Genomic DNA, 23,954 nt, shown 5'->3' on the forward strand with positions numbered 1-23,954 from the left:
AATTCCCAAGTTACATGTAATGGAACACCTATTAATGGAATTTGACACCAATTAAACAGGGATAAGAAAAGCTCTCCCTTTTGGTTCTCCCCTGCAAGAGCCAAAAGGAATCTGATGCCTAATACCTACCAGTCAGGATTCATGTCAAGGAACTGGCAAGAGTTACCAGCTCCTATCTAGCATGCCATATAATCAATTTGTTAGTGCATTTAATTTTAAATTAGAGCCTACTTAATGAGCAGGTTGTTTCTTCAGTTTTAACAGCTTTTATTCCACACAGCAAACACGGTGCAGAGAGCTAAATTGCAAAGACTTGGCTAATTCTGTTACTTCAAGGCCCAAAAGTTTTTACTTCTTTTCTACTACAGAGCTCACAGCATGTATTCTCCTTTCCAACAGGCTTCAGGAAATGCAAGAGGGATGAACAGAGACTGGGGATGGCACAGAAGCACACAGAGACCCTGGCTGGGACCTCAGGAGCTCCTGAGCAGTGCCAGGCTGGCAGACAGTGACTCCAGCAGCCCCCAGCCACCAGGGGCCAAGCAGTGAAACACAAGGACCCCAGCCTGCAGGGTCTGTGCCACGTGGGCTTCATCACATGGTCAAACACAGCCATTCTGGCAGAAGCTGTCTTTCCAGGTGGGACAAATGGGACTTGGTGAGTACAGGTACCAGGTCAGAAGTCATGACATTCACTGTATAAGTATTTTTTTCTTAGGGCACTTGTAACCGGCATCCCTATCTAGCAGTCTGGCTGCTGTCAGCCACCCCTAACACTGGGAAAAATTCAAGAATTTTAACATAACAAAAGCTGTCACTTGTCTAAAGATCATATCCCTTTTCCAGTTACTACACTTTTAAAAATACAATAAACAATAAGACAATTGTAACTTTCATTTTCAAAAGCTGAGGAAAGTAGTCTCTGGTTTGGTAGATGTACCAGTGAAAAACCTTATTTTTTCTTATAGCCTTTGACTTACTTGTAAGTACATATTTCTATGTACTTCTGGAAGTACACAAAGTGTGGCTTTTTTATCAAAAGCAGACAAAACTAGGATAAAAAACATCCAGAGCTATCTACTTGAGCTGAAGTATTGAAATCCATGCTGTGCCTTCATAAACACTGATTTTTTTCAGATTCACCGGGACTTTAAGTAAAATCAAGTATTTAGATACAAGTAAATTAAAATGAAAACGTATAGGTTTCAGGGATGGGTTTTGACAAGAATTATTCAGTTCTAAGTTTTACTGAGAGCTGAAGCTTCCCCTCTCAAAGGGGGCAAAGCAAGCATGTATGCCCCCTTTGCCTACCATTGAAGATTTTATGTTATAAACACTTAAGCATCATGGTTTCTCTGAAACTCCAAGCAAAAAGAGTATCTTCATAAAATTTTGAGGCAATCTTTAAAATATTAGATTCTAACAGTACACTGGAATAAGTTTTATTCTGTCATCAATTGCTATATTAGAAACAGCCTCAATCAAATTGTTTTCCTATACTAGAGATTTATTTCAGAAGCCAATCTGATTTATTGCATGTGCCAATCTGATGGGGGGAAAGCACACTATAAAAAAGAAAATTATATTATTATAATATTATATAGTACGGTATAAGGGGCTTTGTTCTCTACAAGCCAACTAGCTGCTTTAGTCTGAATTATAAACAGGAAGCAGTAATACAAGCATCTTCAAAAAAGTTACAAGCTTTTTATTCAATAAATATATTTTAGAAGTTCTTTTTTCTTGCTTGCATAGCCTTATTCTTCATTCTCTACAAGGGTTAACAATAATTTATGACCTATCCAATAGTTTCCTCTAGCACACCTGACTCCTACTCTTCTGAAGTTGGTATTATTTTAAAGCATCTCTACAAAGCTTATGGGGAAATAGCATAAAATGCCATCTGGATTGTACAGTCCTTTGAAAAAGGCTAATTCAAAGTGTTATACAATAAGATCTACATGATTAAAAACTAAGTTACAAGAAGTAACCATTAATAAAAGTCAGTTTATAACTGCTCAAAAACACACTGGCCCCCACCATAAGACACTTTTAAAAATAAATATCTGATGCAGAGTCAGTAATCAAATCCATTACCAGAAAGCAGTGACAACCACTTGTTATATTGAATAAAAAATAGCTTTTAAGGCATTGAAGATTTTTCAACAGAAGTGAAGATATTTATTATCATTAATCTCACTGTTCTATCATGGGTGAATAATGAGTATTAAAATGACCCTTCTGTTTTCATACTGAGTTCTACTAGCCCATTCTCTATCAAATACTCTTAATATGAGGATGTGTAATGGTCTCAAAGCAGCATCTCATTGGAGACTGTGGGCTCTTCCCCACCTTTCCCTTTGAAGCCTTTTGGTTTACACCACTTCAGTTAAGAGAGCATCACCAGCAAGCTGTCCAAGAATAATTCACCATTTAAGCAGTGCAATGTGTGTCAGCCAGCCTGATGCAAATGCATGCATCTCCCACTTGCACCTGAATTTCTTAGTTTAGGAGTGTACTACAGGAGAAAAAAAAAACAAAAAACAAAAACAAAAACAAAAAACCAAACAAGCTGCTAGAAAAACAACTCTAGTACATGTACAGGAGTTGGCTAATTGACATCTTCCCCATCACCAGAAGCCAAAGCTCCTTCAGCTGCTGTAGACAGCAATAAAACACAGCTCATCTGGCAGCTGGGAGGGACAGGGTAAGAGGAACAGTTACATGAATGCTATAAAATGTAGTAAACTAAAAGGCTGAAGTTTGAGAGACAGAAAAATCCACGTATTTTGCTTTTAATAAACTTGAAAATTGGTGAATACAATAGAGCCTAAAAATTGACACTTCAACAAGCCTCAATACAAAGGACCAAAAATTACACCTCTAGCATGTTTTACTCCTTTCACACAGCATCTAAAACACACAAGTGTCATTGGCCATGTTTGCAGCTGAGTACCAAAATAAAGAATTCTCTTTGGAATAGTATAGAATATTTTTCAAATCTCTCTTTTCATGGTTAAAGTATTTTAAACCTTGTATTGAGACCAAAGAACAAAGATTTTATCCGGCTTAACTAATACTTCTGATTAAAGCACTCTTTTAATAAGACAACATCCAAATTAATTTTGTCTTTCTCCCCAGCACAACCTGCAGTTTAAATCTGGCTTCCTATCACCAATTGCTTTCTTTAGCAATAACACAAAGGTAAGTATGTATAGTTTCAAACACATCACACCCAGGAAGAAATGTGCACTTACCAAGTGAACATAAGGCACAAAGTATCCAAAAAGTGCAGCTGGAATCCCTAAAGCCCAGATTCGGTAACTGAGAACTTTGAAAACTGAGAAATTGCAAATCTTTTTTGCAGGAGGTAATTTGAATTTTCCCTTCTTTCCTCCCTCCTTGTCTTTGGTGTTGGGAACAAGAGGTCTGTACGTAAATCCAGCAAGGAAGAGAACAAACATAAGGATGCAGAGGACCCTCAAGGTGTTGAACAGGTCGACAGAATCGATGAGGACCCTGAGGAGGAAGGGCAGTGACACTGTGAAAAGGCTGCTGCCTGCGGTGACAATGCCATTCACGAGTCCCAGGCGCTTCTTGAAGTAATGCCCGAGGATGACCAGGGAGGGCTGGTAGGCAAAGGAGCAGCCACAGGCAAACACGATCCCATAGGTGAAATACAGAGGTTCAATGGTGCTGTACCAAAAGAAAATAACAAATCATCAGTGTTTGGAAAGGCAGTGGATGCTATTTCACCTGGAAGTGACAACAAAACAGCTTCTCAATCAATCAATCAATCAACATAACTCACTAGTATAAATAAGAGTTTGTATATACTTTTAGTTGAATAGCACTGTATCAGCTTAATTCACCAACTATTCTATCTATCTCCTTCCACTGAAAAATTTCACAGAATTCACTGAACAGGTAAAAAAAAAGAAAAATTAAATTCAATTATAATTACATCAAATAGCGTGGCTAAAAAAAGTTTTAAGAATCACTGTCAGGGCAAATTAGCCAAATGTCAGTTCAACCATTGCTGGGTTTTTGGATTTTTTTTTCCCCAAAGAAAATTGTACTGTTTTGATTTACACACTTCTTCACTATGCTAGCAGGTCAAATGTAATACTGAACTCTCCTCATGAACCCATAAAAATCAAGTAAACAGTTTGTTATGAAAATAAAGTAACAAATGTGGCAAATATCATTAATACTGAAAAATAAAATATTTAAATACTGACAAAATTTTGTAATGTAATATATTAATAAATTATAGACTCTTTCAGTATTAATTTTTTAGACAAATATTCTTCTTTGAATAAATACTTTAAAGTCAGTGGTTTGGCACATATATTGAATATGCTAAGAAAGAACTAAAAAAAATTGTTAATAAGAAATGAAACATTTCATCGCATAGGAAGGTGGATGTTCATCATCAAGTTCATTATTATTACCATTTACTCTCCAACTGAAATAAAGCAGAGCCATTTTAATTGATCAGAAACACGTGACATCAATAAAAAGTACTTGTGCAAGAAATGTTAAAAGTATGAAGTAACAGCAGCAGTATAAGTAATTAAATTAGTGCTGTAGTATTAGTTAGTGAAAGAAAACATTTTTTAACATTTAGATGGAGGCAGGGTGCAAGAAATTTTTATGAGCTTTCTGAGGCGGCACATAAGAGTTTATATAATTTTTTAAATGTTATGTTTACAATGAACCCTCACCTCTTGTTTTATCAGTTAACACCTTCATTTAAAGCACTTCTGGAAAACAGTTAATCTTTTTAACTCTCTAACTTTTTTTAAATGAACATGAATGCTTTATGTAGCGCTTTACATCACAGGATGCAACCTGACAGCACCCTTCTGTAAAAAAAAATCAATTCCGCAAACTCCCTACGCAAGAACATCTTAGGAAACAGTATTTGACTAACCATGGTCTACTCCAGGAACTCTGGGTTTGTGTATTGTAGTGAGAAATAATTATTTATGTAACATAATATTGTCACTTTCTATATTAAACTATCAATTTCTGAAACTGCTGATACACAACATAAGGCAGTAGAAACAACAAAAGGGGAAAGACTTATTACCTTTATTAATGGAAAATAACCAGGAAAATAAAACCAGAAGTTACAAAATGAGAGGAGTAACATCATGCAGTGAAGACAGTAAACTTTTGCTTCCATATGTAAATTCACTCAGAGTCTGCAGCACAACATGCATATTAAAATATTGTCCTACATTATAAACACATCCTAATTTCCTAAGACATAAAATTTATATTAAGAAATTGGTGCAATGTAAAAGCAGTAGATCATATGACATTTGTCTGCTTTACAGTATTCTACTTCCAGAACACTGGCTTCTGTATCTGAACTATGCTCCTTTAATGAACTGATAACATCACAGGCATAAATCATTTTAGTGTCAGTAACATAATGAAACACCAAGTATGCACATCAACCTGGCATGTACTCTTACAAGAATTCACGTCTCAAAGTGTTCTTTAAAGTTTAGTTAAGCTGAAATATTTTTAAAGCCTTTACAAAACAACTTGCTCTTGCATGACTCTTCTGTGCCCTTGTTCCACTGGGTACCAGACAAACACAAGAATGATCTTTATCTAATGACAAGGGTGGTTTGGTATTCATCACTCAACATACTACTAAGTAGAAAGGAGGAAGAAAGACTTTTCCAAGACACATCTTTTAATTTGTTTGTTTGTTTGTTTAATAAAATAAATTAAGCCAAATATTTGCACCAGGATTAACCATTCAGATCACAGCAGCTCACATCCATCTGATTCAGAGTACAAGCACAGAAAAGACATTTTCACAAGCTTTTTGCCTGTATCAATACATTTGCACCTAAGCGGAAAGCTTTTCTGAATGTAGCTTGATTGTTCCTATACTTATTCTGCTAAGGGTGGGGAAAATAATAGTCTGAGAACTAGAGGTAACTGGGCTATTTTCCTGCTACTTTTCACACCCTACTTTCACTAACCAATTTCTGACAGTGACTAAACTGAGTAAATTTCCTGTTTCCTCATCTTCTACAGGGTACATGCAACAAACCAGTCACTCTTGAATTTCTTAAGATTTACTCTGCAAAAGTTACATGCAAATGAAAAAATGAAAAGAAACATACAAATTAATTGTAAACTAGAAGAAAAAAAACCCAAAACAAATAAGCTTTAAATATAGTCAATATACCAAAGTTTTCTCTACCTCCATGTTTGGCAATTCGATCAGTAAGAACAGAAGAAAACATCAAATTTCACTAGAATTTTAACAGCTTCTTGGAGGCTCTACTGTGTTTTTATCACCATTAAAACTGTTTCAAAAAAAAATTAAGGGGACAGGCCAGGAAGGGAAGACAACAACAATGTTTATATATCTGTTATAACACAGATATATATCTGTTATAACACAATGTTATATATCAGTTATATTTGCTTGTTACATCAAGCAAATATATAAGTTTATCCTGGACAATGCTGTCGATCTTATAGCACTCGTCTTGCTGTTGATATATTTATACATAGTAGTTCCTGTTAAACAGGGACTCTTGATTTTATTTAGAAACAATATGTTTTTAAAAATACTTTTAAAGTTGAAAGTTCACAAGTCATAGTTTGAAAGACAAAGCCAAACCCAAAAAAAACCAAGTTTCCTAAAGTAGCACTGTTTAACCCTTCTGTTGATTAGATCAACATTAGAACACTAAAAATTTATAAAATATTTTGAAAGTTACGAATTTAAGTTTTTTACCTTACAAAAGAACTTGAAAGGAGTCCAACAAGCCCTACTGCAGCTCCAATAACAGCTACTTTTCGACAGCCAAACAGGTCTGTGAATATGCTGACTATTGGGGAGCAGAAGAAGACCATTCCCATGGAAAGAGAGCTCACCCATGCTGCAAAATAGAAAAAGAAAAGACAACATTTTAGAAGACCAAGCGATTTCAGCTTTCAGTTAATACTTGTTTTCACCTAGGATTTTATGTCGCTGAACTAAAGTTGGGTAGCAACTGGGTAATTTGGTAACTATTTTAAAAACATTTAATTACATCTTAAAATGTATTTACCTAACATGGTAAAAAACCCTAACAATTTACATAATCAACTAATTTAGATTTTATCAGCTCAAAGAATGCAATTAACTTTTTTGTAGCTATTACTCCTACTTTTTTTTTCTTCTGAGGACAAAAACATTTCTCTAGTAACTAACCTAATATTTAAACTGATGCCTAGGTCATTAAAGATACCTTTGAGGATCCATACCCATTCTCACATCAATTAGTTCATTTCACTTAATGCTAGACCTTAATAACTTTAAACAGGTACATTTGCTGAAAAAAAAATAATTTTTTAACTTCATTACTACATGTAGATCATACTGAACATCAATAATAAGTAATCAGTAGGCTTTTAGACTGCAATATAAACATTAGGAATGTGATTTTACTTTAGACTAAACAAACTTGGGTTAGTAAAACCTCTTTCATATATAATGGGAAAAATTCACTACTTTTGATACTGTTTGAGCTTCACAGACATTGTGAAAACTGTACTTGGTTTATTAGATCATTCAGATTCAATTCAGGTGAGTCCACTACTGTTTCAGCCAGAAGTGGGGTTTTAGCACAGCTAGTAGATACAACTAGTATGTTTGATATATATAGTAATGTATATATTGGAAATGTTGGCGCCAGTATGGGGGAAAAAATTGTCTAAACAGGAAGTGGAAAAAGCTGCTAATTCAAAATGAATTGGAAAAAATATTTTAGCTTAATTTCAAATTGTACAGAAGACAGGACAACTCTTTCAACCTGAAAGAGTTTTAAATTCGTGTAAGTGGAATTTTGTTTAGAATATCTTTCCTAAAGATATAGTTAGAAAAACAATTGTGATTCAGTGATGAAAGCAAATAAAATTATCTGGAAAAGCACATAACCACAGGACTAAATGAAGTATATTTGCAAATAGATCTACCACTACCAAGGCCTAGGAGATGAGTTGTTGAAGTGCCAATGAGCCCTACACATTGACTAAGACCTCATTGTGCAAGGCACTAAAGACAGAAAAAGAAATCAAGAAGCAAAAACTTGTTTCTTCCAGGAGTTTACAATGTAAATGAAAGACAAGAGAACAGACAGCTAGAGATAACCAGAAATGAGCACGAGAAACAAAACCTTTATTTTAGGGCTAACAATGTTTTCAACAAACCATGGTCTAACTGTCTGGGGAAGGGAGGGAGAGATGTGTGTTACTGGGATTTTTTGATCATGTGATAAAATAGTTTCAAGGCACAATCTAAGGTTGAGGTATTTTTATGACCATTTCCTGTGTAAGACCACCCCTTACACAATAGCCCTGCCAGCCTTGCACGTCTGCAGCAAAAACTCAAGCTGTATGAAGGGACAGCACAAGAGACTAGGAAGAACAAAGACCCCATGACATTGCCTGAACAGCAAAGAACAAGTTTATGAAAGGTCTAATCCTTCCCTGCAGTTGAGAATGCTCAAGAGCACCTTCGGTGTGGCAGGACACAACTCCTCTGGGATCAGGTCCCTGTTACAGCCCCCTTGGCTACTGATGGGACATGACATTATACAAACCACAGCTTGTAGGCAGGAGTCTAAGGGAGGAGATGCTCTCACACAGCCTGGAGACCAGCCAATTACAAAGCTTCTAAGAAGTCCAACTTCTACAAGACTCCTCATCCTTCTACTTATCTTTCCCAGAGCGAGCGTGGAGTTCCACTGTCCAAAGGAAACTGCAAACACCAGCGGACAGAATGTCCATTTCAGCTTGTCATCCTCCCAAATAAACGGTGGTTACACCACCATGAACAGTCCTCAGCACCTCTGCATGATTTGCAGAGCAGCACTAGGAATCAGAGTCCCCCTCCTGCAAGGCCAAGAGGCAGCTAAGCCTTGAGAAACATCCATCACAAGTTTCACAGGGTATGAAGGTACCAAGGAATGGCTGAACCACCTGTCACCCTTCCTGTCCAGGTACAAAAAGATAAAAACACAACAGACACAAGACAAGCCCACCAGAGATGACTGGTTTTGAGAATCCAATCTCACATGGACCCTATTCATGGAGACAAAACAGGCAAAGAAAGTGGGCACCTGAATCTGAGCTTAAGTAGCTTCCATAAAGTAACAGACTAAATTACTTTAGAGCTGCAGGCTGTGATTTTATTTCCATTCTCCTTAGTGAAGTCCAGGTTTACAGTGTTTTTTAATGGCCTATACAGTTAATGAAATAATTGGAATATAAAGGGCTGAAGTGAAGACATTCAGCTCAAATTAAACTAACAACACGTTGATTTTGTCTCTTGCTTCCACTTACTCATAAAAAAACTATGCCTTTTTTATCACTTGATTCTCTCTTCTTATTACAATAATGACAGGGCAGAGCCTAAAAGAGAAAGTTTCCACTGGTTTTCAACACAACAGTCAGTTAAGATAAATGATGATGCCTTATCTGAAGCATTTCAGAATGGAATGTTCATGTAAGGATAAGTCCCACTGCAGAAGGGGGAGACCACGCTGTACCACTTATCTACCTAATGAAAACTGGAGCCCTTCAAATTACTGCTTCAGGTTAGTAAGTTGCTGTCATTAATCTACAGAAATGTAGTTTAGAGATGTAGTTGGCATGTCTTGTATGAACAGCTTTATTATCTATTGAAAAGAATATTCTTGAAGTTAAACTTCACCTCTATACGTAGATCAAGAAAATGTACTGCCTTCTTCCTTTGTGAAGAAACCTTGCACCGAAAATAAACAGAACAGTACATGAGTAAATCTTTAAATGCCCTAATGCAAATAATTCTTGCTGTGATATCTTCACTCTATAAAAAAATTTTTGGCTTTAAAATATATTCAATAGATCCAAGTAATTTTTGATCTCACTTCATTTAAGTAAGTTTTCAAGCACCCTTACACTTTTTCATGCAGTATGAAAAATGTACATTGAATTGTCTTCCACATTTTTTCAACAGATATTACAACTGTCCTAAGTAATACAAAAAATTACAAGTGCAGCTTGCCAGAATACTGAGAGCTCTCTAGAGCAGTTATTACATATTAATTAAAGTATTTCTCCTCCAGGCTACTGGCTGCCTTCCTGGCACAAACTGGCCATACTCCAGAGCTGCTAATTCAGATACTAATACAGCACCTAATTGCTACATATAACTGCATTCATATTCATATACAAAACATTTTGATTGCTATAGAAGAAAACCTATTTCTACTTTAAGGACTTAAATATTCCTTGAGGCACTGAAAGTTAAGAATTAGCTCCTCAAAACATGTAATTTTCTGTACATTTAACAGTTCCCAGTCTTCCCTAGAAGATGGAAAAGTAGTCATCCTTAAGATAAAAGTATCAGACCAGAGAGCACCTGTACTGAAAAGTCTGTTTGTTCTGTGCCAGTGAATCACAGAATGGATTACAAAACCTCAAAACTTTACTATAACTAGAATTATTCAAACATAAAAGTCACAGCTACATGTTCTTTCCTGAACAGTTCACTGAAAATCTGAACATATATACTGATATTTCTTTATTCATTTCCTTTGTTCAAAAGTCTACAGCAATGCAACTATACCATGTACTCCAAAAATATGCTGCTGTTCTACCACAACTTTTAAAAATTAAATAACTATTATTTTAAATAGTGTCTTTACTATAAATATAGTATCTACTATCTGAGCACTCTCACAATTATTCCCAGTGTCACAGTTAGATTACACAATGCATATTTATCTGCCAAATTATAAACCAAGCTATTAAATATTTTAGTTCATTTTTTAGAGTCAAGCACTAGGATTTACATGACAACAAAAGAGAAAACATTATTATCATGTTCTATTGGAATGCTTTATCATGCACAAATTTAAATAAAGGCTACTTGTCCAAAACTTTCTTGTTTAAAACCAAATTTTTCTAAGAATTACAAAAAGGAACTTAGCAGTTTTATCCTCAAGTGCCTTACAAGGGGTTGGCTCAACACAGTAGTAACACCCCTCGTTCTTTAACAAGCTTCAAGATGGCGTTTTTTTTAATATTTTCCCTTGAGATTGTTCTGGTTGAGAAAGGGAACAAAATGCTGCTGTCTAGAAGACAAGCGACGTGGGGCAAGAAAAATAAAGGCACTTTGTAATTTATAAAAGCTCAATAAGCTTGAATAATATTTACCTTTCACTAAGTTATTAGCTACATTTTATGCAAGCATAAGGAAGCCTGTATGTACTCTCCCAGCCTCAAACCACTAACAGGTGAGACTTCATAAGCCTATTATTATTTGTTTTTCTTTATACATAAATTTGGAAATTACTTCTTTTTCCACTGCATTTTTCAATATTCTGGCAATTTCTCCTCCATGAACTGCCAAGCTTCCTTGGAACACTGGTGTATTTTCAGCTTCCACAACTTCTTGCAGCAAAAAACTCCATAATTTAAATATGGAATGGGTAAAAGACCCATACTTCTATTATGGGCATTTACACAGATATTCTCTACAGCAAAGCATAAGATTGACTGCCATAAAAAGATTTGTTATGAAAATAGTTTGGGAATTGAGAGATCCTGTTCTGGAGGAAACAAAAGTGGTTGTTGAAAGTTATTTATGGAAATAATTTGCGTGTCTCCAGCTATATTAATAATTTCTTGCCAGTTAAATCACATTTACATGGCATTTAATTTTTAAAACAACAAGATAATTGCAATGCTATGTAGATCAAAGATTGATTTAGCCCAGAATCCTGTTTCTGACCACCACAAAGTACTTAGACAAAGACCTCTGGATAAAGGGCTAGCATGCTTTTTCCCTGGCTACATCCTCCCAAGATCCAGCAATAAGCAGCTTAGGAACCGCCTAAGCAGAATGCTACATCTAACCATTCAACAAGAACATTCGGTTCCATCAATATTACTTTGGCTTCCCTGCTTTTGTTGTAATCAGTTACAGAACATGCTCAGGCACCAGCCCCACATTAGAAATAACTCCCCTTGGCTTTGAACTTACTCATATTTAATTCCTCCACTATAAGAAACAAGAATTAATCAACCCTGCTGAGGTTCCCCTTGAAACCCATGATTTTATATGCCCTAATCAGATCTGTTCACACTAATTTCTTCTCCAAAATGAAGCAACTTTTTGATTCAGTCTGTCTTTGCACAGAACATGTACTTTGGCCCTTTATATTGAGTACATCCCACTGTTTCTGAGACCAGGTAGCCAGAATTGCATGCTTATTATGCAATAACTTATTTAATAAGTTTCTTTATTTCCCAGTCTCTATGTTCTAATCATACTTCCTTTTGCCTCCCTCTTTTTGTTCTTTATGTATTGCAGCTGCTTCAGAGCAAATATGTTTATAAAACTATCTATGACCTTATTTACCTACAAATGCTAATGATGTCTGAAGGTGTAGACACCTTTTTTTTAACAGTTTTTTGGATTACATTTCTACTCATGAGAAACATACATAAACTGAATTTAATCTGCCATATTAATCACTCAGCAATAACAGAAGAACACAGCAAGTCTAGTGCTCAGCCACCAACACACTGAGGATACACTAGAGTTTGAAGACACACTAGAGTTTGAATTTGTTCAGCATGCAGAAGACACACAGCTCAAAATGAATCTAATCAGTGTCTCCAGGTATCTAACAGGTGATTATTACAGATATAAAGCTATCTTCTTTTCAGTGGTGTACAGCAATGGGACAAAAACTCAACTGAAACTGCAACAAAGGATATTCCAATTAGATGTCACGAAAATTTTCACCATAAAGGTAGTCAAACTTTAGAAACTGTGACCCAAAAACGTTGAGGAAATTCCTTCCTTGGGTCTATTGAAAACTTGACTGGACAACACTGAACAACCTGATCTAACTCAGAGGTTCACAGTATTTTAACTTGGCTGGCTTTCAGTGAAGGGTGTCAGACCAGATAACCAGAGAGTCTCCTCCAATATAAGTTATTCCATATAATTTATGGAAGAGTACTGTTCTAAACCCCTGCTTCTTGAAAAACTGATGTTAAACATAAGCAGTTCTTCAGAATAAAAAAAAAAAATTGGTTGGAAATATGAATTCCTTCAGGTAAAAAAAAAGAAAACAACAAACCTAGTCATAAGATTAAAACTGTTTTCCCCCTAAAACTAGGAGGGAGTTGAGGGTATCCTTGAATTCTAAACCAAATAGATCTTAACAAGCAAATCATATGAGACCTATTATTAAAATTAGAGATGTAAAATTCATTGCTTAGAACTACTGTATCTCCCTCCTATGATGCAATTTTTCCATCAGTATTGTTTTATTCTTGTTGCCTTCTGCCCAGAAGCACTGGGTTATCCTTTGCCTAAGGCACTCCAGATACATTCTCTTTTATCCACTTTTTTTCTCTCCGGGGAAAAACAGCAATTTCCAAAAGAGAGAATTGCTCAGCAGATGTTAATTACCTAACAGATCAACACAACCATTGGACCCAACAAATATTCCAATATCCTCCTGTGTCCCCTGAGAGCCTCTGTAGGTCAGCCTCCTGGAAACTGCCGCCCCAATTTTATCTAACCTATCACTACCCAAAGCCAACATCAAATACCTTGTGCTACATGCTTTGCTTACACCTGCCTGTGGAAATTGTTCAGAACCTGCTCAGTAAATTCTCATGAATTCTGAGGAATTTCATTAGTTGTGGGTGCAAAAGGGAGAGCAACTGGTTTCCACACTGCTGCTCCTATTACTGAGTAATCCACAGATCCCAGAACAGTATGTCAGTGCAAAAGGAAAGCAGATGTTAAAATGCATCTACGGACACACTTAGAATCCCTACTGTCAAAAAAGTCCACTGCTTCTTCTATCCAAAAGAGAACTGCTGATCCCATTAGAGAAAGTATGTGTTTAAGGACTAAAAATAAATTTATGACATAATGCTGCCACAGGAAGTATTCTATACTCTGAACTCAGGTTACATGACTACAGCTTTCAGTTTGCTTACTTTCCCATGTTTAGTTTGCAGATGTCTGAGCTAGACTCTCCCTTAAAGCAATACTATCAAAAAAAATTTTTTAAAATTCTAAATTAAATGGAAGTTCTGAAATACTTTGGGCAAAGATAATTTAGTGCAAGGAAGTAACAACTCTTTTGGACACCAAAGCTATCTTGCACATGCTTTGGAAATCAGAATTATCTGTAAAGGATCTAGTCAGATTTCCATAACACACTCAGAGATCAAGGTCAACACATGAAGATTTATGAACCAGGAACTAACTAATGGAAGTATCCAACAGGAATACAAGGCATTGGGGTGTTTCACCCCAACACTCTTTTTTTCTTGTCCCTGAGGAAAAAACCTTTCATTGAATAACCTTATTACTGAAAAATACTGGTTGTTACCATGCACCTGAATTGAATAACTAAATATTAGTCACTGAATCCCTATAAAGAGACCTTTCAACAGACACCTTGTTTCCATATCACAAAGCATGAAAGCACAACCTCTGCTTCCAGCAAACATGAGGTCATTATCAGGCAGTTTGAATTAGTTTATTCTGAATGAAAGACTGAACTCCCAGATTTTGCCATTAGCTGTAAGCTCTTCTGTGCTTATGTATAGCATCTCTTCAGTGTATTGCCTCTTGACCATCCAAAATGCTACTTCAGGTTCATGTATGCCATGTTGAACTTAATGTAAGAAGGTGGAAGGAAGCATAAACTTGCCAACGTGTTGTAACACTGCTGTGCAAGCAAAGCAAGCTTGTAGGTGTAAAAACTAAAACCAAACATTCTGTCAAGTCAAAACATAGGCTTATTTCTTTCAAGGCTTTTTACACTATATTCTTTCATATGATGTGTGACAGATACATCAGCAAGTGCCAAAGAGTCACATATATCCCTAATACAGTGAGCTTCCCCAAGCTTTATCAGAATTGGGCTAGACTAATTTCACCCTATGTGTCCATAAGTAATGACAAGACAAAATCAGAATTTCTACTGAGATAACTCCTTGTGTGCATAAGCAGCAGAAAAACAGAACAGTGAGGGAAAAAAAAGAGTATTCATATACTGACAAAACATCCCACACTACTGCAACTAGCCAATTATTTAAGTATCTTCTGATTTACATTTGCTGTATTAACACAAGTTTAGGCAGAGTCTTGTAGCTTTATTTTTCTCTTGTTTGCTTCCCCTTTAACAAAAGGGATAGTAATGGTTAACATAAACCAAGTTCCATGGGAACCTATCACAAAATCCCAGCTAACATGGGAGGCTATCACAAAATGTTCTTCAAACAACAGGGGAGAAAATATAAACCTGAAACAGTTAAAAATGTACTTAAAGGCCAACAATTCTTACTACTAGAGAGACTGCAATTCTTCTACATATTTTAAAAAGCTAGAGGAAAATAAACAAATGCTTAAGTTAGTAGAAGCTAAAACAAAAGCTCAAAAGTGTAGTGTTAGACAAAATATTGCTGCTAGATATTTTAAGTGTTAAGCCTTCAGGAACCTTTAAAGGAAGGCTGAAGTAAATCATTAACAGAAAAACACGTGCATTTGGGTTTCATAGCAAACTGAGCTTGACCTTTGACACTTAATAAAGTCTGAAAATGCTGTGGTAGGAAGAATAAACAAGGAACGAATCGATAAGAAATGGCTGTAACCACTTGTTTTTCCATTTAGGAGTCATACTAGAATGTTTTCTGCTGACACTCTTTTCAAAGTACAATGTAATCACATTTTTAACTAACAGCCTAAAAAATTGAGCTCCAGAATTGATTTCCAGGCACATTTTTATCTTTCTTTTCCTCCCCTCAAATTAGCACTGGTTTGTTGTTTTGTTTTTTTTTTTTTTTTAATTCCAAACAGTTGAAGGCCAAGAATCATGTTCTGTTTTGATTTAGGATCAGTAATTTTCTGCATAAGGAAGTAGTAACTATTAACTTCAAAGATGATACTCTGATTTTTTCCAACTGAAAGATTCCCAACTGCTCTCCCAACCAACAGTTGCACACATTCCAAACTTAGCTGCAACCAAACATTATACAATGGTCTTGTGTTTTAGAGCTATAGCATAGATTAGACCTCAAGATTCAAATTCCTAAATTCTTAATGGAGCTATCAGTCTTCTTTCTTTCCCTCACCTCTTTCCTCACCTCACTTGCACTGGGGCAAGACCTGCAAATCAAGGTTGCCCTTTAATTGACACAGGCATTCATTTCACTTCTACAGAAGTCCTTGTGAGACCATGAAGATAAAAGCAGCATGATAAAGAAATCTTACTTCAAAAGTACGTTTGGTACACTATTGGAAGCTCAGGAGGACAGACTGCCACCAAGCAACTCACAAACTAACCTTGACTTTTCACATTAAAAAGATCCTTCTGAACCTCTCAGGATTGGCTAAAAGACCTCCATCATATGTCAGTACCTTCAGCTGGACAGATTCGAACAGCTTTGCTTCCCTGATTACATCAACATATTCCCCTTATGTTCTGTACATCCTTACAAAATAATCAAACTTTCGGTTTTCAACCCCTACTCTCAAGGCTCAAACTGTTATCTAAAAGATATTCCCATGTTACAAACTAGCCTTTCCCAATCTCCACCCCAAAGCAGCCATCAGTCAATAGGCATTTGAAGCAAGGGACAGATTAGTTACCATAGAGGAAAAGGTAGACTAACAAAACTCTATTATGCAGGCCAAATAAAACAGAAAAACAAGTGACTTTAGGGCAAATCATTTAGATGCTGCAAAAAGTAAGTATTTTTCAAGGTAAGATCTGATTGTTTAACTTGCACCTGCTTCAGAGGGGAATCTGTATTTGCACAGAAACAACAGTGCCTATCTTGCAACACGACTTTACAAACCAAAAACCCGACAAATGTTCCACATGCCTGCATTTAATAATACAAGTACAAACACTGAACTACACAGCAAATTCCCATTTTTGGTACAATAACACTATTTTGTACTGTTGTTACGTGGAAAGTACATTTGACTTTAAAGCAAGGAACCTTCAGGTGAAGTGAGGTGACAATTAAAAAGTTCAGTATGTGTTCTTCATAAAGAATGCTTTCTTGTTTTTCCAGATAATTTTATCAATCCTACCACAAATACAATGCCAAGTCAATACAGAAGTCCAAAACTGGATTATTTTTAAGCAACACTAAGAGTTGGATACCATTTTCACAAGCTGAAGTAAAAAAGGGGACTTCCATGCATTTAGTATTCTTTTATCCACCATCTCCTACTCTCTTTCCTTCAAGTACAGAAAACTTAAGTCAAACAACAGGGGCATCTTAAGTTTCTGGACAGCAAACAAATGAATTAAAGTAACCTCCCTTTCAGAGGATTAATAGTGAGAGGAAATCATTTGCATGGAAAGCTTGATAAGAGCAGACAGCATGTGTGAAGGAATAAATCTTTATGTCAGTGCGTGCCCTTTATATCAGTTACACTCACGTGCACTCTAACCCTTGCAACCAAGTGAACCAGCCACTGTTAACTCTTGACCTTGTTCTTCTCCCTCACTCCCATGCAAAATTTTCAAGTCTGCCAATATGACTCACTGGGACAATAAACTATTTCTCATTAACTTAATACTCAGCTACCCAGGCAGTTATCTGTCTGACTTCCAGCAATCCAAAAGGCCAGGTTGCCATCCATCTAGAAAACTTGAATAACTTGCTACACTGCACACACAGTGAGTATTTTTATCTTAGCTAAGCAGCTGGATGTGACTTGCTGCATAGGTCAGCCTGACAGATACAGGACACGTGCAATACAGCTTGTTGAGGTACTCAGCAGATTTAGAGCTCACACCCACATATTTTTAGTTATTATGAACAATAAAGGATTTTGAGTGGAGTCTCAACATTGCAAAGATCACAGGTTGCAGTTATCATCTGGATGATATTTACAGTTAGTAAAGCACAAAAAATTTTTAAACAAAATGCTTCCCAATAAGCTGTTGAATCAAGACATCCTCCCCCGAGACAGAACATACTGTCCAAACCCTATTTTCTGGAAGATCCTTAAGTCAAACCAATGGGCAGGAACTTGGGAGAGTCACTTTTTATCAATCTTTAATGTTTGTTTTTCTTTCCAAGGAAGGTGGAAGAGAAAGGAAAGGAGATTTTGTACACCTACTGCTGAGAAAGACAGCATGGATTGAGCACCTACCACAGAGGGACTTGCTCTTATAATGCCAGCATGCCCTGGGGCTGTAAGTTATTTGTATTTCTAAACATGCCACTTTCCCCTAGTTAAAAACAAGCCACAAACCAGAACTGGTTTCTCAGAACAGTGGTTCCCAAACTTGCTTCCCAGGAGGTAGCAAGAGGAGCTGCTGCTGTAGATTCACCCCGTGCTCCCAGAGCTGGCAATGCCTTCCTGGTATCTGAAATCATTATTTCTGGATTAAAGAACTGACTCCCTAAAATGCCATGGGTTCCCTGGGCATCCAGGCATGGCATTAGGGGAATTGGAACTACATGGTGTTTAAGCTTCCTTCCAACCCCAACTACGCTATGGTTCTCTGACAAAAATATTTTGGGGTTTGTTTTTTTTTTTAAGAAACACAACTGAGAAACATGAAAGCAAACACTCCCTAAAATCTATTTTAAAGAAGCACCATACTTATTTCAAGTTAATAATCTAGAGCTGAGAATTTCAATTTGTGGTGGATTAATGTTGGTTAGGCACCAGGCACCTACCAAGCCATTCTATAACCCCCCTCCTCAGGACAGAGGAGAGAAAATAACCAAAGGCTCATGGGTTGAGATCAAGGACAGGGAGATCAGTCACCAATTACTGTCATGGGCAAAACAGGCTCAACTTAAAAAAATGAGTTTAATTTGTTACCAATCAAATCAGATTAATGAAAAATAAAACCTAATCCTAAAATATACATTCCCCTTCCTCCTGGGCTCAATTTCATTCCCAAATTCTCTACCTCCTCCCTTCAGTGGCACAGAGGTACTGAGAATGCGGGCTGCAGAGAGTTCATCACATGTTGTCTCTGCTGCTCCTTCCTCCTCAACACTCTTCCCCTGCTCCAGCATGGGATCCCTTCCACAGGGGACTGTCCTCCACCAACTCCTCCAGTACAAATTCTTCCCATGCCCAGCAGTTTTTCCTGAACTGCTGTACAGACCCCTACAACATTTTTCACATAGGTGAGTCCTCTTTAGCATTACAGGTTCTCTCCTTTACTGTACAGTATTACTTTCCAAAAATTATATGGTTATGCTTAAGACATCAAATCAGCTCTCAAAATACTGAGTATTCTTACAAATTAAATACTTTGTCAAGTTTTTATGTAGATAAAATCCCATCAAATATAAGGGAGTAATAAAGCCTATATATCCCATATAAAAAAGTGTGCATAAACAATCATAACTGGAATAAATTTGTTGTTTTAGTCAAGAATCACATCTTTCTAGTACAATAATGCTAGCACTACATTGCTTATTCTTTGACTGTGCATCCACCTACTAGCAATTCTTTACCAAAACTGCGGTTAAAAAAAACCCAAAACCACCACAACACCAGTCCATCAAATTTTGGTTAGGGTTACAACCTTCTGAAGATTCTTTTAAAGAAAAAAATAGTTTTGTTTGATAAAGATCACACTATCTTAGTAATATAACCAATGTTTTTACTGACTATTTTGCTGTATTCTGGAAAAGAATCAGAAGTCCAAAGCTCTTATTTATAAAATAAGTAGGTAAAACAACACAGAACTGAGCCAATCATACTGCTGGTTCCTTTCCTCCCCTTTTTTCACCAATACCTTTAGCTCTTCAAGCTTCTGGATGCCTGTTTTAAAAAGACTCTTTGTACCCGCCATGAGCAAACTAATGATCACACAGTGTCCAGTAGAATCTTTTTTTTCGTCCTGGATTAAAACTTTGTTTATGACTTCCTTAATGTAAGCTGGTTTGAGGTTTTGGTTTTTTTTTAAGAGAAACTATAAAATTTAGTCAAGAAATCAATTGTCTCCTTCAAATATCTGATGGAAGTTGGAAGATCTTAGGAAGTTTCAATGCCCGACTCCTTTACTGTTCACTTGAAAAACTTTTTACTTGAAAAGAAGCCTAAAAACACCACTATTCCTAAAAACTAGTAGTCTTGCTTAAAGTGGGCAAACATGAAATACTTTCTTGCAATGACACATCCATTTTTCTTCTGTCAAAAGCAAGAACTGGTACATATACAGTACAGATTTTTTTCCAGTTATTATGCATACTAGTACATTACTAAATAGTATAACAGCTATCACAAAAGACAAGCACTCAATTATTTCTGCTGAAGGCTCAATCTCCATGCAATAACACTTGACTCTGATTTCTTAGAATCTCAGCATTTTACACATGCTCTATTTTATCAGTTTCCTACCTAAGCACTAAGTAGCTCAGCTACTACTACCATTTCTACAACCACATTTACCTCAGTGCTATTTCCAGAACTCTATCAATTAAGGAATTACACCAACAATTTTCCACCTATGCAGTTTAACTCCATATGAGTAAGCGAACTATTATTCCCTACTTCTGATTTTAGGGAAAGAGAAGCAATAAAAATAACATTAAGCCCAACAAAAGTGCTATTACAACAGTAACTGTCACTAGATAATGTGTGAACAGTTAGATCAACATTAATAACATGTATACAATACATACAGTCACATTTCATACAAAAGAAAAAGTCTCACTCTTATAATGATCTAAAAAGCTCAAGACATAGGGCTACTTTCACCAAACACTAAATTAAAGCTTCTGAGAGAATAAAAGGGCAGAAAAAGCAACAGAACAAGAAAAAGAGTGCTAAATGTATTACATGCAAGTTCCTGAACAAAGCTTTTGATTCCTGCTGCTCATGGAGTACAACTCTACTGAGCTTGGCCAAGCCCCATGAGTGACCTTAGCAGGTTGTGTCTTCTGTGGAGCTCCTGCTGCTCAGTGCTGGATTATGCAATGCAAGATTGGCTGCAGGCACACAGGGCACAGAGAGGCAGTGGCAGGACTGGGAGCCCAAAGAGCATCCTTCTTCCAGGAGCCTTCATCCCTGACAGCTCCAGCCTGTCTCCATGCCCCAAGGAGCACTGGGGAGAAGGCAGGCAGGAACCCAAGACACAGGCCCAGAACAGCTCGCCTGTTCTCCCTGGTGGCCTCCAGGAGAGCCTGAGCCCCCATGGCCAGGTGTGACACCCACCAGGATGAATCTATGCCAGGGCACTTTCAGAACTGAGGGAGAGTGCTGACCTGGGTCATGGGACACACTGGGGGAAAAGCATTTCAGGATTACACAATTAACTTAGGGGGATTTATGGGAGGAACCAGGGAGACGTTTAGGGGTTTTGGGGAGGAACAAGTGTGGAAAAGTAAGAATTATGAGAGAGTAAAAAGCACTGCCCATATGTGAGCAGTTTGCTGGCTGGTGCGGTCATCTCAGCATGCCCTGCCTCTGCCCAGCACAGCCTGTCTTGTCTGCTTGCTAAACTCCCATTTAAACTTCTCCTGGTCAAGGCATCCGTGTTCATATCTGAGTGTCTGAAGTCAGCACCTGGAAGGATCCACACTGCAAACATGTATACATCAGTTATAAATACAGATACACACACATTCACACTACCAGAACGCCATTCTGTTCAGCTAGAGAGGGGAGTGGGATGACACCAGTAGTGCTGTGCTCATGTGAATGGTGCTATTTGAGTGCCTGTCAGTTAATCCGTGCGGCCAGCTGTGCACACATGTGTACATGTGGTGTGCACATGCACTCTGTGTGAGGGTGCCTACAGGAAATATTTTCAGCCTCAGTACTGGCTACACCAGGGACACAAAGCTGCAGCAACTTCACTGCTCTCAGGCTATCAGATCTGGCCTGAGATTTTCCCAAACACTTAGAACCAAAGAAAAAAAAATTATAGGCCTACTTAAAATACACTAGTCCTCCCCTTCTGGTCCAAGCTTGTACTTCCAGCAAGTTGCACTTGTCACACAACACAATTAGCTCTTTCTTACACCAGTCAATGAAAAACTAGTGACATAGCAAAGCTCAGCAGAGCTGGCTAAACAAGACATTTGCAAATCTGAAAGCCCAGTTTTAATTCCACCATCTTAGCAAAGGAGTTTTCATGTACAGTGTCCACTTGGCAACAGGTTTGTCCTCCTGAAGAGCCACTGTAGCATTTACTCCCAGCTACTATAGAGTTAACTGAGGTGTCATCAGGAGCTCTGAATTGAATCAAGGGGTAAGAAGGCATTGCACAAAAATCCTGCTGGAGATGTCCCTATCAGGTAAATTCACTAGTAGATTTTAAGCTGATAAAAAGAGCATTATTCCATCATAAGGAATACCTCTGGGAAGCCCTGCACTTCCTCCCAAAGACAGCACAGCATAAAAGTTGCTAGGACAGGACACTTTCCTTGCAGCAACTAGAATACAAGTTAGGGAGCTCAGCAGTTGTTCTAAATTTCCATGAAGTCCAAACATCTTCACAGGAAAAAAAAAAAAACAACAAAAAACCAAAACCAAAATCAAAAACAAACCTAAAAAAAAAAAACCAAACCAACCAACCAACCAACAAAAAAATCCCACTGCCCCCAGACTTCCATGCCTGATCCCTAAACAGAAATATGGAAATTTGTTGTGCATAGCTTGACCTTGATAGCATAACATAATGTAAACTAGTACTAGGTAAACGTAATCAAATAACATGAATTATTAGCATGCCTGCTCTTGAGTAGTGTTGGAGAATTTTCAAGTAAGACTGCAAACACACGTATCAACCCAACAGACTGCACAAGTAATTAACTACTGGGAGTGCAGACAGAAAAAGAACAGTGGCTGTTCTTTAATTATTCTAAAATTATTAAAAAGTAAACTACAGCAGGCATGTTTCTTTAGCTAAAGTGTTTCAAAGAAAAGCTGTTGACATTCAGTATCCCCCAGCCAGCCCAAAGAAAACAAAGAATCAAAAGGCCTGACTGGTTCCAATTCAGGGTGCAGACTGGAGTGCAGAAAGCCCTTTGGCTTGTGCTTTATTCAGTGAAAAGCACTGGGTGCCAAAGAAGGATGAAATCAGCAGTAACATGAGGAGCCCTTGGCAGTTCAAACCTGGTAACAACCACCTCACCAGTTCTCTAAGAATCCATCTCCAGAGGAAGGTGGCTGCTCTTCAGGGAGTTTCTTTAAGGGAAAGAAGAGAAGCTTCCCAGTACAGGGAATGCATACTCAGCCCACGAGAGGAAGTGAATCAGGAGCCTGAAACTGAGGAATAGCCAAGTATTGAGCAGGTGTGTAAGATCTGAGGATTGGTAACTCTGCAGGTATGAAGAAGACAGGAATTGCAATACCAAAACCAAGCAAAGCATTAAACTGATAAGCTCCAACACTAAAGCTAGCGTGGCACTAGAGTCTTGAGTTTCCTTTGGCATCAGGCTAGGTAGAGAAAGCAAAAAAAGAGGAAGAAGGAAAACTAGGCAGATTTCATGGATGATAGGATAAGAGCAAAAATATTCTAACAAACTGAAGCCCTATACAAGAATGTGTAGGTGAAGTAGTTACCCAAACAAAAAGGAAATAGTTTTAATAACAATTCAGGGAATAGGTCTGAAAAGCATATTTTAATAGTTTAAGGGGTATAACAGATGAGAAACTGCTGCTGTAGAACAGAGGCATGCGTTCTTTCCCTCTTTGTACAAATGCAGAGACATTCATGCAGAGACATGGAAACATTACAGCTCACTGGACGATGAATGGGAATGCCTGGGTGGGGAAACACCAGGAAGTACAGCAGGAGAAAACAGCAGCAGATGTTGATCACACCTAGATAAGCAGATCAAACATCATAGTACATACCCACTCCTCGAAATACCTAAGTCAGTAAACCAAGGACTACATTTACACTATA

At 37.3% G+C, this 23,954-nt stretch overlaps 1 protein-coding gene across 1 annotated transcript in view; it reads right to left on the minus strand.

Moving 5' to 3' along the window:
• The window catches only part of SLC16A10 (solute carrier family 16 member 10), a 63,918-nt gene that overhangs the window by 17,451 nt on the left and 22,513 nt on the right, over nucleotides 1-23,954 (minus strand). The window contains exons 2-3 of the mRNA XM_030945966.1: nucleotides 6,776-6,920; nucleotides 3,258-3,696 (exon numbers count right to left, since the gene is read on the minus strand). Coding sequence (XP_030801826.1) covers nucleotides 3,258-3,696; nucleotides 6,776-6,920 — 584 coding nt within the window. The remainder of the gene's footprint in view (nucleotides 1-3,257; nucleotides 3,697-6,775; nucleotides 6,921-23,954) is intronic.

The sequence above is a fragment of the Camarhynchus parvulus genome, chromosome 3, assembly GCF_901933205.1.
Source record: "Camarhynchus parvulus chromosome 3, STF_HiC, whole genome shotgun sequence".
In the NCBI taxonomy this organism is placed as follows: domain Eukaryota; kingdom Metazoa; phylum Chordata; class Aves; order Passeriformes; family Thraupidae; genus Camarhynchus; species Camarhynchus parvulus.